Source organism: Sinohyriopsis cumingii, chromosome 14 (assembly GCF_028554795.1).
Source record: "Sinohyriopsis cumingii isolate HCF-2022 chromosome 14, ASM2855479v2, whole genome shotgun sequence".
NCBI lineage: Eukaryota > Metazoa > Mollusca > Bivalvia > Unionida > Unionidae > Sinohyriopsis > Sinohyriopsis cumingii.
In genome coordinates this window covers 52,288,225-52,303,332 of record NC_142974.1, presented here as the reverse complement: position 1 = coordinate 52,303,332, position 15,108 = coordinate 52,288,225, and the positions used below count along the sequence as shown (strand labels likewise).

The 15,108-nt window shown below is 34.7% G+C and overlaps 1 protein-coding gene across 1 annotated transcript in view; it reads left to right on the top strand.

The window, feature by feature from the left end:
- The first annotated feature begins 687 nt into the window (after positions 1-687).
- LOC149783801 (uncharacterized) overlaps positions 688-15,108 on the top strand; it is a 49,803-nt gene continuing 35,382 nt past the window's right edge. Inside the window, exons 1-6 of the mRNA XM_089932027.1 lie at positions 688-1,784; positions 2,179-2,294; positions 6,021-6,106; positions 7,241-7,361; positions 10,508-10,631; positions 14,187-14,309. Coding sequence (XP_089788153.1) covers positions 741-1,784; positions 2,179-2,294; positions 6,021-6,106; positions 7,241-7,361; positions 10,508-10,631; positions 14,187-14,309 — 1,614 coding nt within the window. The 5' untranslated portion in view covers positions 688-740. The remainder of the gene's footprint in view (positions 1,785-2,178; positions 2,295-6,020; positions 6,107-7,240; positions 7,362-10,507; positions 10,632-14,186; positions 14,310-15,108) is intronic.

The window sequence follows — 15,108 nt, the reverse complement described above, 5'->3', positions numbered from 1 at the left end:
CTTTAAGTGGTTTGTTCACCCTCTCTGGTGCTAAAATACAGATTTGGATGCTGCCACCATTTCTTTCAAACAAAGACAAACGTGTGTGTTTTTATATAAGATTATATGAACATGATATATAAAAACAGTGAGCACATTAAGTTATTTTCATTAGCTGACTTTATAAAATATTCTTTTAGACTTGAATACGTTTTGGACTTCGGTATGTTTCGGTCTGGGTATGTTTTGACTTGGGTACGTTTCGGTTTGAGAACGTTTTGTCCTTGTCCCCCAAATGAACAACCCCCTAGTATGTGCATGTCATTGAACATAATTTAAAGAGATTTTCGCTGACAGGCTTTGAAAAAAAATCCTAGTTTAAAACTGTTATATGGTGTAGGAATACATTGTTGTTAATAATAATGAGTGTCGTCTCCAAAATAATTGTGACCCGATTACATCTGGGTCAGCCGCCATATGCGGTTTTATTTACATTTACGCGATTGGATTGACCGAGATTTTTTTTACAGGAATACATAGAGGGAAAGTCAGAGAAACTTATTAATTTGTAACAATGAAGTAACAACAGTACGGTTTTAATATGTGCCGATAACAACATTAAGTACCGGGAAAACACAGCGTTCAATAATACCCGGATGATACGATATCGTAGCTACATTACGCCTACATTACCCAGACTATATAAATAAAACGGTGCTCCAATCAAGGTACCATAGTGAACTAGTTCAACAAAAACAACAATGGCGGCTAATCGACAAGAGTGCAGTATTTGTATGGATAGTTTTAAAAATCCAAAGCTCATATCATGTCACCATAGTTTTTGTTACAAGTGCCTGGAAGATTACGTACGTGCTAAACTTCATAACGGTCGATTCGATTGCCCCCTTTGCAGGAAAAGCGTCGAGTTGCCTATGGAGGGTGTGTCCGGCTTCCAAACAAATTTTTACATCGACGACATGGACTCTGGTGAGAAATTTTCATGTGATATTTGTGGTCCGGAAATCGTGGCAAATAGTAGATGCTTGGATTGCGAGGAGAATTTGTGTCAGACATGCTGTTTTGTCCACGAAAAATCGAAAGTGAGTAGGAGTCACAAAATAAGTGATTTGGGAAGTCTAGATTCTGAAATGAAAGGCAAAATTCGGCAACGCATATTCTGTGATAAACACCCGGATGAGGAGATCAAGCTTTTCTGCAAAGACTGTAAAGCTTTAATTTGTTACACATGTAAAGCAGTTAAGCACGAAAATCATGCCACAGAAACCGTAGCAGATGCTGCAGCTGATGTGAAAAAAAGTGTACAGACCAAGATAAAGTATATAATGAACAAAATTGAAAGCATCACTGCTTCCGCCCAGGTGGGAGAAGAGCTTGGTAGGAGGCTTGATGATGCAGAGATGGAAGAAATAAAAGCCCTAGAAGAGCAGCGTTTACAGTTAATAAAAGTGCTTGATCAAGAAGTTGCAAAAATGAAAGACAAAATACAAAATTTTTACAAAGACCTGCGACAGCAAAATGCAGTTTTCATTAGAGATGTACAGGCTGAATTAAAAATCTATTCAAATGCAAATAATAATGCACATAACTTAATTGATCAAAGGACAGATGTTGAAGTAATAAAGAAAGCCCAAGATCTTGAACAGTTGACTTCTACAGTGTTGTCAAAAACTAAAGAAACACCAAAGATACGTGTGGAGAATAAACTGTTTACTCCATCTGAAATCAAGCCAAGTGAACTGACTTCTTTGATTGGAATGATTAATGATTCTTCTGATATAATCCCTGCAAGTATCCATTATTGTATTTACCTTTTTTCTGCACAAGTAACTCAAAGTTTCAGTTCATGTCTTCAAATGAGTTGTAAAAAATTATGGCCACTGTTTAGTCCAGTTCCTGCATATAGATTTTTACAAATTGTTTATATACATTGTCAGTTTGTCATACTAGATATTGGATGAAAAAAACTATTTTTATCTGCTTATATGGATTTTGCCCTGATATTTACATATTTTTTGGTCTGTTTTACATACATTTGCAGAGAATTGTTTCTTTGACAGTTTAAACTCCTCAATATTTGAAAGCTACATTAGAAATCCTAATCACACACACATACATTATAATTATTATTATTATATTCATTATTATTATTATTATTATTTGCATCATATTCATTTCTAGGACCATGCCTATTTGTCAGCCTGTGGGAGTAAGGAAGATATATGTGAATTTATTCCACAATACTTTGCATCTGAAAGCCATGAAGTCCGAGTCTGCCATGAGACAGGAATCCTCTGGTAATTTTGTACCCTTCTCTTGCCTGCACAACGTTTTATTCTGGGTTGGATGAAGTTCATAGTGAGGAAGAAACCAGCTCAGTGGCTACCCATATAGTGTTTTCGTATATTGCTATAGTAATATCAGTTAAAATTTTCTTCTAAAGTTTGAGCGAGAATATTTTCTTGCAAACTCTTTTGGAACTGAAAAGTATTCCAATAATATCCCAAAAATTCACCAGAAAAATAAATAGTAGGTCTCTAAATTTTTAACTCAAACTTTAGGCATTTGATTGGCCAATTGTAAGTTAGATTTTAAATTTTAGCCATTCAGGTCTTTGGAAATTTACGCTGTTGGGGATTGTCAGACATGTTGTCCATCCATACACCAGTCCATTCATTTTTTCTTCTGGAACATAACCAGTGATACAAAATTACGCTGTATTCCCTCATTTCTTTGAACCTTAAAGTACCCTACAAGATGACACAGAAGTCATATGAGTGGTCAGTATACAAGTCCAAAGTGATGGTCAGTTTGTGCTTTAGCTACTAGTGAATTCTGGGATAGTTTTTCCAATAGTTCAAGGTGTTCCCAAAACTCATTGAAAAGCAGTCAGAATCAGATTAGCACTGTTTCTTGTATATTGTACAAAGTGTACGATGATTACTTAATGCAGAACATTTTTAGTCCTCTGGTTAGTGCTCCTAACATAATGGTAGATGATTCACTGTGGGCAAAACTAAATGCCATGCTCCCATTCCGCATCATTGTTTTGCAAGAAACTATGGCAAATTGTGCAGGGTTACAGATGGGGTTTTGTTCTTGTAGAAAATGCAATATCTTTTATCTAGTGTTAATGTAGTTCATAATGCTGACATCAAGCTTGTTATTGGAGCTCATGTCTTGGGGCTGCATGGCAGTCATTTCAATTAGTAGGGATAGTTTTTCCCTTTTTCCCTTGAACAAACATCACATGAGGTCAAAAAAGGGTTTCATTCGTGTAGGACATTCACTGCAACCATATCTGTTAATGGCATTTTACGTTATTTTGTAGCTGAGTATGTTTGTTGGTGCTCATGGAGCTGCAGTGTTAGTATTTTCAGTTAGCATTGCTAGATCATTTGTTAGTGACATTTTGAGACAAAAACAATGCAGCATTCCTTCATTATAACGCCATTCTGGAGGTAACGCAGTACCACCATGGACCCTGTCCTCAAACTTGGGCCATTGTGCCTGATTTAGTCTATCACATATATGACAATATATGTACTGAAAGAAAACAGTGTGGAAATTATCTTTGTTTCATTTTATAACATTATCGTTTGATACAATTAATTAACAGCACACCCCCACCCCCGAAGCTTCTGGGTCAAATACACATGAAGTTTTTAACGGATGTGCCATTGTTTTCCTGTGGTGTATGCTTGTGACACAACTTGTTTTCCCCCAGGATGGTCCCCCTTTTCATAGTATGGTCTGCTGTTGCCATGCTAGTCTGCATAATCTATATAGGCTAGACTTAAGTAAATATGAAGCCAGTGTGGCTGATTAATAGTTTATCCTTATCGTTGTAATTAACTTGTGGAAAAATCTGTCCCTCCTAATGAAACTCTGACATACTTCAAAGAAACCATATTATTTTGAGTGCATATGTAAGCACCTGTAATTGATTGGCAAATAAACAATGACCTATTTTGTTGTAATGGTGTTTAAATGAAATTGGTGATGACATGAATATAAATCATGAAAGTAATCAAAGCTGATTTGGACAGTATTGTCAAATCGTCAATACACTATTCGTACTAATAACCGCTATTTAAGTACAAATGTTTTCAGCGGGACACTTCAGTATCTATTGATAACTTTTTAAAAGATTGCTGTTGTGGGGTTTAACCCCATTTTTCAGCACACGATAGGCTATACATGGCGGCCAGTATTAATGGTGGAGGAAGAACCCGGGAAAACCCCGGAAAGAACCACCGACCCTCGAGAAGCTACTGGCAAACTTTCTCACATACCCACATTGGCTGAATCTTAGACTCGAACCGCCGCAGACAGAGGTGAGATGGCAGTGATCCGTAACAAAGAGCGATTTAGACCACTCGGCCACTCGGGGCCCCGCTAAAAGATTGCAGAAAAGTATGGTGTCTCATAAGAATGAGTCAGAAAATCTATTTTCATGATTTATAACATCAACCACTTGTGTGAATTGATGTTGACAGAAGGTTAACTCTGCAGTCTCAAACTACATGTATTTAGCAGGGTTCCCCTGCAGGTCTGGAAATCTGGAAAAATTCTTAAATTTGAAAATTGCTTTTCCAGGCCTTGAAAAGGTATGGAAAAATTAAAAGCAACTTAAAAGTCTGGAAAATGTCTTAAATTTTTTCTGTTCCCATTTACATGATGTCATCAACACTCTTTCCATTCACAAAGTTTAAATGTCATATTGGGTCCTGGGCAAGACATTCTGTCATAGTTTGACCCATGCATCAAGGGAGGTTAGACTTAATCTAAGACATCAATGCTGATATTTATGTTTTGTGCATCAGGGTCTTACTGCCTAACTAACAGCACTGTGTAATGTGTTTTGATGTCAACTAACATCGTAACGAAAGTAAAATTTTCAGGAATATCTCACAACTGGCAACTAAAATAATGATGCTTTTCTACAAAGTAAAGTAATAATGTTATAGTCATACTTTACCTACTCTGATGTCTTTTCTCTAATAACTTCAAATTCGCACAAAAGAAATTGACCTGTTTTCAAGTTTTGTTGGTCTACATTTCATTTGGCTAGAAAGCGATGAAAGCCAGGAATACTGAAATTGAGTGAAGTTTAAATATTGTTATTTAATGAAACAAATAATTATATATTATACCTGTTGAAACTGTAAGCAACATTTCTTTTTATTCAAGAAACATATCCCCCACATTAACCTACTTGAACATATGTCAACGTACCTCATCTACCATCGCAATTCAACAAATTCAAATGCATGTTATTGGAACATGAAAATGCATCCATTTGCTAATGTCAGATTTTGATTCCACCAGGTTAATAACAGCACAGTAAGTATATTAATTACATAGTTATTTATGCACAGGAGTCTGACATTTATCAATAAAATACGGCAAAATCTGACATCCAGTATGGCTGCTACCTTGAAAACATTTTTATCTCTTCTAATACAGGATAAGTCTAATAGGCTTCGGATTTCACCAAAACACATTTTGTAATATTAATTGGTTTAAAACTAAAATGGGACAGATCTGGCCCTGTATAATGGCTGCCATGGTGGCTGTTTTGAAAGTATTGGATCTTACAACTTAAGACTTCCTATGATATTTTGTTGGATCAAAATGACTATATTTACATCAGGATTTCTCAGAAAGATTTCTAATGATGTCTAATTTCTCTTATGTAAAAATGGTGCCAATCTTATTCCAGAATGGCTGCTTTGAAACTCAGTATGTGATTAAACTTGTCAGAGATGGTTTGAACACTCAGCAATTGAAAGGAAGAAATAGTTTATCTTGAATTCTTTTAAACTATTTTCATCCAGAGATTTTCATTTATTTCAAGGTATTTTTGTTTTTCTGTGTATTTTGTTACAGTATTATTTACTTTTATTCCTGTTTTTTTTATTGTCTTTGTGAAAGAATGTATGATATAGGTTTAAAAAAAGGTATACTGGAATGCACAAGTAGAATTCCATCTTTATCTAAGTTTAAGTTTTATTTTTCAGCTATGACACACAGTCTACAGCTATACCTGTGGGCCAGCTTATTGCTCCAAAACCCTTGACCAAGGAGAACTGCAAGTGTTCCATTAGTAAGTAGTCCCTTTTTAACTCTACTGGTCATATACCCTATGAGCTTATGGGATGGTCTGTGTCCATTGTCCATCCATAAGTTAGCACAAGTTTATTATCAGTACTTTTCCTATTCTACTTGGATGATTTTGGTGAAGCTTTACACACATTCGTCCCATGGTCAGATGGATCCTTTGTGAACATGATACAGAATTCCAGTTCATGATCATGAGTGAAATTTACACATTTGTACTAGTTAAAGTCAGTACTGAATATAACTACATTTTCAGTAAATTTTGTGTTTGTTTTCTGTTTCTAATCCATATATATTGCCCTTTTGACAAGACTTTTTTCCAGCTGCTGAACTATTTTAGTCTTAAGAATGTATCTGTTTTATATGTGTTGTAATTCTGGTTAGTAATATGTAGATAATTTTTATATCCAAATTACACTTTTTTGCCGGGGCCCCTAGTGGTCGAGTGGTCTAAAGCGCTCACCATTTTGGATCACTGCCATCTCACCTCTGTCTGCATGGGTTCAAGTCTTGGATTTGGCCAATGTGGGTATGTGAGAAAGCTTGCCAGTAGCTTTTCGAGGGTTGGTGGTTCTTTCTGGGGATTTCCCAGGTTCTTTCTCCACCATTAATGCTGGCCGCCATGTATAACATATCATGTGCTGAAAAATGGCATTAAACAACAACAACAGCAACACTTTTTTGCCACTTGTAATAGCAGCAATTATGCTTATACCCTCATATAAAATTTTAAAGAATGAACATCCTTGAATTTCAAGAAAATGCTGTACTAATTAGTGTGTGTGGTTATCTTCATTGGGTGACTGGTTAGTTAATAAGTGCAATTATTTTATACTGTTGACAATATTGACATATTATCTCTAGAAAAGTATTCTCAAATTTAGATCAGCAAAGTTCCAGCCACATGTACATATACAGAAATGTTGTGGATGATGTTTATGATGTTACTTCTGCCCTAACTCTCTTATGTATAAATCTTTTATAACCAACACTGACCAAAGGAACAGACTTGAAAGAATGACCAGTGCTGTGGAAATTGCTTGCTACATCTATTACCCATTCTCCAATATATCCTTTATTATTGCTGATATGTTGTTAAACCATTTTTCCTTTATTGCAGCTATTTTGGCACCAGGATCAATTAAAGCAATATCTGTTGGACTGGTTCCCCAGAATTATCGCCCTAATCGACAACCAGGATGGGACCCTTGTAGTATTGGCTACCATGCGGATGATGGAGGGTAACACACACACACATGCATGTACATATCAGTGATGATGGAGGGTAACACACACACACACACACAAACATTCATAGCATACCAGTGATGATGGAGGGTAACACACACACACACACACACATATTCATAACATACCAGTGTTGATGGAGGGTAGCATATATAATTATATAAGTTAAGAAAGAACTATTTTTTTCAGTGCAGAAAACTGTTTATTTATACTGCAGAATATCAGAGTTCTTTTTTTGTTCCATTTATCCATTGAACATAAGTAGCCAGATAAATTGTTGATGCATTAAATCTCATCCAGATAATGATGGTTAAGATCGTTATTATCTTTGCCATTTGAGTGTTAAGACAATTTTTAAAGAAAATTCCAGTGCCATTTTGTTCAGAGCAAATATTGTAAGGGTCACAATTTAATGTTAAGGATTGACATAAATTAAAGTACAATATTTATCCAAAGATAGGCATATGTTTCAACATGAACCCACCCCATAATTTCTTCACTCCCGCCCCCCCCCCCACATATCTATAATTTGGGCATGCGCATACACTTCTGAATGACCAGGAATACATTTGTCCAAATTCTACATAAACATCTATATTGAAGTATTTTAGATTTAACCTTACTGCTATGGCTTTGTCTCAAGCTAAATTCAAAGTCAGCTGACCACAAAAAGAGCATCTTAATTTTCATTTACAAATATTTACAAATATATCTTTATCTCGTAATAAGATCACCATTGCCTTTTGATAAATTTATTATTACCGCTTGCTGTTTTTATCATGGAGGAAATTCTTTAGAAGGCCTGACATTTTATATATTCAGTTGGATATGTGGTGTGTTCAGACTGGCCAGAAAGTAAGTTCGTTTTGTGCTAGGTAGATGTGTATTGACATAATCTGGTTCTGCCAATAGCAACAAGGGGCGCCGCTAGAGGGCACTGGTGATCAAGATTAACGGTTTCTCAAAATGTCAACCTCCTTACACCCGGTACTTCTCTGCTTTAATATGTAAAATGCTGACATTATTACATCCTAATGTATTCATGGTAGAAAAGTCAAATGTCTATATTTAGCGTATTTGACATTGGGCCATTTCTACAGCTTATTCAGTGGAAAAAAATGAAAATCGAATTTTTCCAAATGCTGAAATATTAAATAAACGAACATATACGCTCACCTGTGCCTAGTATTTAAATACTTTGGAGTTCTTTTTACGAGAATGATGGTAAAATGTGTGCGAATATTTGCGGAAAGCCCACGAATTATGTCTTTGTCTAAGGTCACCCATGCCAGCAAGAACGGTAACTCTTCCCGGCACATTGGTACATACAAAATGTAAACAATGACAACAATACAACATAATTTGGGTTCAAATCACATGAAAACTTGATTGCATGAAAAGGCAGACGTTTATAGCAAGGAATCAGATTATACACACATGCTGTCATTCATTATACCAAACTTATTACAAAATATTTGTACAACTTTTTTTGTGTAATATATTTTCGAGGTTAGAGACTCGACGGGAGTATCACTCACCGACTCAGTGATACTAGACATATTGATAATATATATGTGATTGTGATCACTTGATATTATCAATGTCAGATCATCTGTTTTACGTATGATTCTTATCTAGGGACACTGGTATTAAAATTAAAATGTTCATGTTTAGTAGGGATGGAAAAGTGGTAAAAGTTCAATTATTTTTCAGAATTTTGAAGAATGAAAACAAATTCATTTAAAATTATGACATATTTTGTGAATATCAATATGAATATTGTCATCATAAGCCAAGGAATAGAGAATCTATCTGTAGTATTTCTCCATTTAAACAAATACATAATCATAAATATTTCTTAAGAAACAACTCAGTGCCAGTTTCTTCTCTATCTCTGTTACCACAGTTGTCTTTACTTCATGAACTATGTAATATTGCTCAAAACAATTGTCAGAATTATTATGAAAATATTGCAAATTTATGACATCCAAAATTAAATGTTGCACCATCCTAAGCTGACACTATAGAAATCCTGACTTACTGTATTGAAAACTTAGTGGAAAACCTTTTGTCATTGATTTTATTTTATAGATATGAAAACTGACCAAATATATCTTATGATAACTAAATTCTAAAGTAGCAATTGTTATTTACTAAATTGTGAACATTGTAATGAATATGCACTATTGGTTTTAAGAGTAACATACAATTTCAACTTGGTTTGACTCATGATTATGCTACTTCATGCACAAAATGTTAGGGGGCATGTGATAAAAAGGCACAGAAAGTCTTCAGAAGTACCTGGAACATAGAAAAAGTGAATTTATTCTTGAAGCTGGATGTTGACAACACATTTATATATAACCATATGTAAAAAATATGCAAATTTCAGCATGAAGTAACATGAGGTCAACAATTTTCAAAAAAGTGACCAAAGACCAATATTAAAAATGGTGGACGGTACACGTGTTTAAATGCTTCCTGTGAATTTATTTGAAAATATAAAGATGGGTTCATTTTTGAAATCTGCACACTCTAATTAAGCAGAAAATATTCCATTTTAACAGCAACATATACTTTCAACTTGTATATGACTCAAAAATATAGTATTTCATGCAAAAAAGTTGGGGGGCTTCTGAATTACCTGGAACATATAAAAAGTCAATTTATTCTTAAAGCTGAATGTTCACAAAACATTTCCATATAAAATAAATGTAAGAAATATGCAAATTTCAACTTGAAATAACATGAGGTCAAGAATTTAAAAAAATTGCCAAAGACCAATATTAAAAATGGTGGATGGTACATGTGTTTGAATGCTTCCTGTGAATTTATTTTAAAAGATCATAAAGATGGGTTCATTTTTTAAATCTGCACACTCAAATTATGCAGAAAACATTCCATTTTATATATTCTATACTTAAGTTGGCACCCCATGACTCTGTTCCAGCAGATGCTGGTAAAGAATTGGAGGTGTCACTCTGTTTTTATATATATTCTATAATTATGAAAAAATCACTCCCTGCAGGCTTTGCTACGTATTTACTATGTTAACTTCTTACATGTATAAACAAAAGCAGGCTAGAATAAGGTTTGTTTGTATTTAAAAGTTCAATTTTCGTATTTCTTAAATTTTCAGGATATTTATGGAGACAGGACTTGCTTGTCATCACACAAGAGAGACATGTGATGTGGGTGATGTTATGGAAGTGGAGATTGATGTACCGAGAAAGAAGGGGTGGTTTAGGAAGAATGGAAGACAGGTTAGTGGTTTATTGTTCAAGGGAGATAACAAAGGACATTATTATGAATCTATTCTCTTCATTTCACTTATGTCTTGCTGAATCAGAAACTTGCATTTGGCTTTTTTTTAAATTGATATTTAAATGTTTGAATTCCGTAGAAATTAAATCTACAAGGAACTTATTGTTACCTTTTCTTAAAACATGATCAATCTGCCTATATATAAAGTCGCATCAGTTAAATATTAGCAACATTTTATATTCTGCAGTGTTTCACTCTGGATAGAGAACATCCAACAAAATGTGGTCCCATAAAGATGGATGAAGTTTTATGCATTTTATGACTCAAGTGTGTGTGCATCAGATTCTTTTGATCCATGCTAAGCATGTATGGACAAAGGAATACAAAATCCATGGTGACAAATTTTAGTTTTCAGGTTGATAATATCAAGCTTGTAATCAGGTATCAAACTTTTAAATAGATGCACTATTTACATAAGAGTAAAATCCGTAAACTATTGTTTCAATCATGTTACTATTGGTAGCAGTGAAAATTATAAGACTAAGTCTGGTACATTTATTGAGTTGCTTTCACATGCAGTTGATGAATAAATTGAATAACATATGTTTGCAAATCATGGTGCACAAAATATTAAAACTAAAGTGAATTTCTTAATAGACTTGTAAAGGGTACAAATGTAAGCTTTATTCATGACATGACTTTATTCATCATATTTGACTTCATACGTACATTTGCTGTTGTTCATGGCGTGAAGATGACCATGACGTCACTAACTGGTTTGGGTTTTGTGAGTGCGTGTCTTTTTCAGGCATATTTGTGCTCAGAACTGTCTGTCGCACACTTGACAGGAGATGCATCTTGTGTTTGCGTTATCAATGAAATATGTGCCTGTGCAGTTTGCCTCTGTTTAGTATATACATATAGAGAGAGAGAGAGAGAGAGAGAGACAGAGAGATTAATAATAAATGGGTTACGCTACCGAGTAACATCATAGCTTGTAATAATGCTTTGTCTGCTACACAATGATTATTAGTGGTTACTGCATTATATCGTTGAATAAGGAAAACAAAATAGAAGGGGATTCATAAAAATATTACAATTTACAGAGGTAAAGTTAGTGAACACAGTGATATAAGGATTTATGCTTTTTATCCTATCATAGTGTTCTGTGTAGCATTGTGCCACATGGTCATTTTCAAGTATTTATAAATAACATCTTGCAAATATATTATAATTTAGGTATAAGAACTTCATGGTGGTTTTCTTTTACAGCACACACCTCCCTTTAAACATGATATCCTCATATCTGATCTTCCATGATGTACTAGCATACTTCATGTATGACTTATTATGTGGAGTGACACAGACAGACCCATTATGACTTAGAATCTGAGTCTGTGCCATTCTGGGTTAGCTACATATGGGTTTTGATCAAAGTCATCTACCTATGGATTTTAATCCCATTCATTGGAAAGAATGAATTTGTTAGGGCATACGCATAGCTGCCAACCCTCACGAATTTGGTGTGAATTTCACGAGTTTTTCAGCGATTCGTGGATTCATGCCACAAGCCAAAAATTCACGAATTCTCCAATCCTCAATTATTTTAAATCTTTAATAAAATAACCGATTTCCCATTAAGCGCTAGTCATGATATTTGCAGTTGCCGAAATGGTCCGGTACTGCTGGTCACAATATTAGTAGATCTACAGCTGATTAGTACAGTTAGCCCTGTAGCAAGCATTTTAGCCTATTTTAATCTATATGTATAAGAGTAGTTTTACAAATGCTTTTGAGAGAAACTGGGGCCTAACTGGAATTTTTCTCTGCGCATGCATCACCAACACTGATATGAATTACCATTCATAATCACATGTAAGATCTTGAAAATGTCTTCACCACCAAGAAAAAAGAAATTTATTACTCAAAAAGTGAAGTTTAATTTGGAATATATAAAAAATTGGCCGTGCATTCTGCCATTAAATATTGATATTCATCATGCTTTTTGCACTCAGTGTGCCCATCGCAGAGACAATGTGAGGAAGCACGTCGGTTGCAAAAAACACATAGAAGTTGGGAAAATTAAGAATTCGCAGATTTCCACTCTGGAATATATTTTAAACCATTGGCGGAAGACCTGCAGACTACCAACGCTGAAGCATTATTTGTGAGTTTTCTTGTCGAACACAATCTACCTTAATCAGCTGGAGACCATGCTAAACATTTGTTATGACAGATGTTGCCGGACTCGAAAATCGATTCTAAATTATCATGTGGAAGAACCAAAAATGCTGTCGATCCTGTGCATTCCTCACAGCAACAGTGCAAGCGAAAGTGTATTTTCTCTAGTGAGGAAAAATAAGACTTTAGGGACTCCTTAGCTGCAGAAAATTTATCAGTAATTTTAGTCACCAAGATTAACCAGCCGGCAAGAAGTCTGAACTCTTTAGAAAACAAATTTACGATCAAGCAGTTGAGGAAGTTCAAGTCTGCCACAGTATCATGTCTTGATAAATAAATATTTCTGCATATATGTAGTGTTTTAGTTTTATATTGCGAACTTGATATAATGTAGTATTGATGGTCAGAGTGGATGGGGTGGTCAGAGTGGATGGAGTTATTGTCATGGTATTTTTCATGAATTCTTGTCCAAATTCATGACTTGTTATCCCTATTTTCACTAATTGTGAGCCTGGAAGGTTGGCAGCTATGCAAACATGATCCACTGAAGCCGCCAGTCATCATGCCAAGACATAATTAAAGCCCTTTCCTTGCTTCAGCTCAGAACATAAATATAAATTAGGTTTTCTAGTTATGCATGCTTCCTAAATAGTTTTAGCTGTTGTGTCTGTGAATGAAATTGAAAACCATTTGGGAGTTATTAATGTATGATTTGGTGAATCTGCGAATACTGATCTGCACCTAAATGCATCCAATCTGGGTGTATGATACATAAATATTTATTGAACATATGTTTCAAAACCCATGTCAACCTTGTAGGAGTAAATGGGTATGTAATTAGGGTAAATGTGGTGTAGTGTCACAAATGATGTCAACCATATAAGAGCACATGGGTATGTATATAGGGTAATTGTGATATGTGTATCAAAAACCATGTCAACCACATAGATTAAATGGTTCTGTAAATAGGGTAACTGGTATGTTTATCAAAAACCATGTCAACCATAGAGATTAAATGGTTCTGTAAATAGGGTAACTGTGGTATGTTTATCAAAAACCATGTCAACCGTAGAGATTAAATGGTTCTGTAAATAGGGTAACTCTGGTATGTGTATCAAAAACCATGTCAACCATGTAGATTAAATGGTTATGTAAATAGGGTAACTCTGGTATGTTTATCAAAAACCATGTCAACCATAGAGATTAAATGGTTATGTAAATAGGGTAAATTTGGTATGCGTATCAAAAACCATGTCAACCATATAGATTAAATGGATATGTAGTTAGAATAAAAATGCTTCGAAGATGTCACTTTAGTCTTTCCAATCACACCTCAGGGTACCATTAAGTTATTTTTCTTATTTTCAATCCAGGTGTTTGAGTTTGATATCAACTCAAGCAAGTTTGGTTTGTATCCATGTATTGGTTTCCACTCCCTTGGAGAAGCAGTCAAACTCAATGAAAAGGATGTTTGGGCAGTTGAAAAGATGAAAGGTGTAAGTGATATTCAGATAGAATTCTTTAGTAAGTCTGAATTTTCTTGTTTTTGTTATATATCCACTGGACATGTAAACATTTATTTTGGAATATAGATTCCCTTAAGATCTTTGAGATTAGAGAGTTTTGTATGTGCAAGAGACCAGAGGAGCTATCCATTAGCAAAGCTGTGTTATCTCTACTGTCCCTAAGCTATGTGGAGGATTGCTGTGAAACTTTAAATACATGTTCATTCCAAGGTCTGGTTGTTCTAAATGAAAATGATGCTGATCAGATATTTGATATGTCCATCACAGCTGCCATCTTGAAAATATAGCTACTTATGTACATGGGATTTTCTCTAAATTATTACCTTGTTTATGCTATTTCCCCAAAATAGAAAGTCATAACGAAATCAACTTTTCACCAGTAGACTTCTTATCATGTCTTGTTGATCACAACTGAAAGTGGTGCTGACCTCTAAAATGGCCATCATGGCAGACATCCTGAAAGTCTTTGATCACTATTTCTTATAAACATAAGTCATTTTTAGATGAGACTGTGAACAAAAGACTTGTTACAATGTCTACTTGGTCCTAAATTATATACAATGGCAGCCATCTTATTATTTCTTCTCCTGATGCAAAAGCCATGTTCATATGTTGTTGTGTTTTTTTTTTACCAGAAGATTCTTTTATGATGTTGAGCTGCTTTTTAATAAAACTGGTGCTGATCTGACCTGCAATACAGCTGCAATGGCAGTCATCTTCAATTTTATATTTGGATACTCATCATGGATGTCCATGTTGTATAGATTGC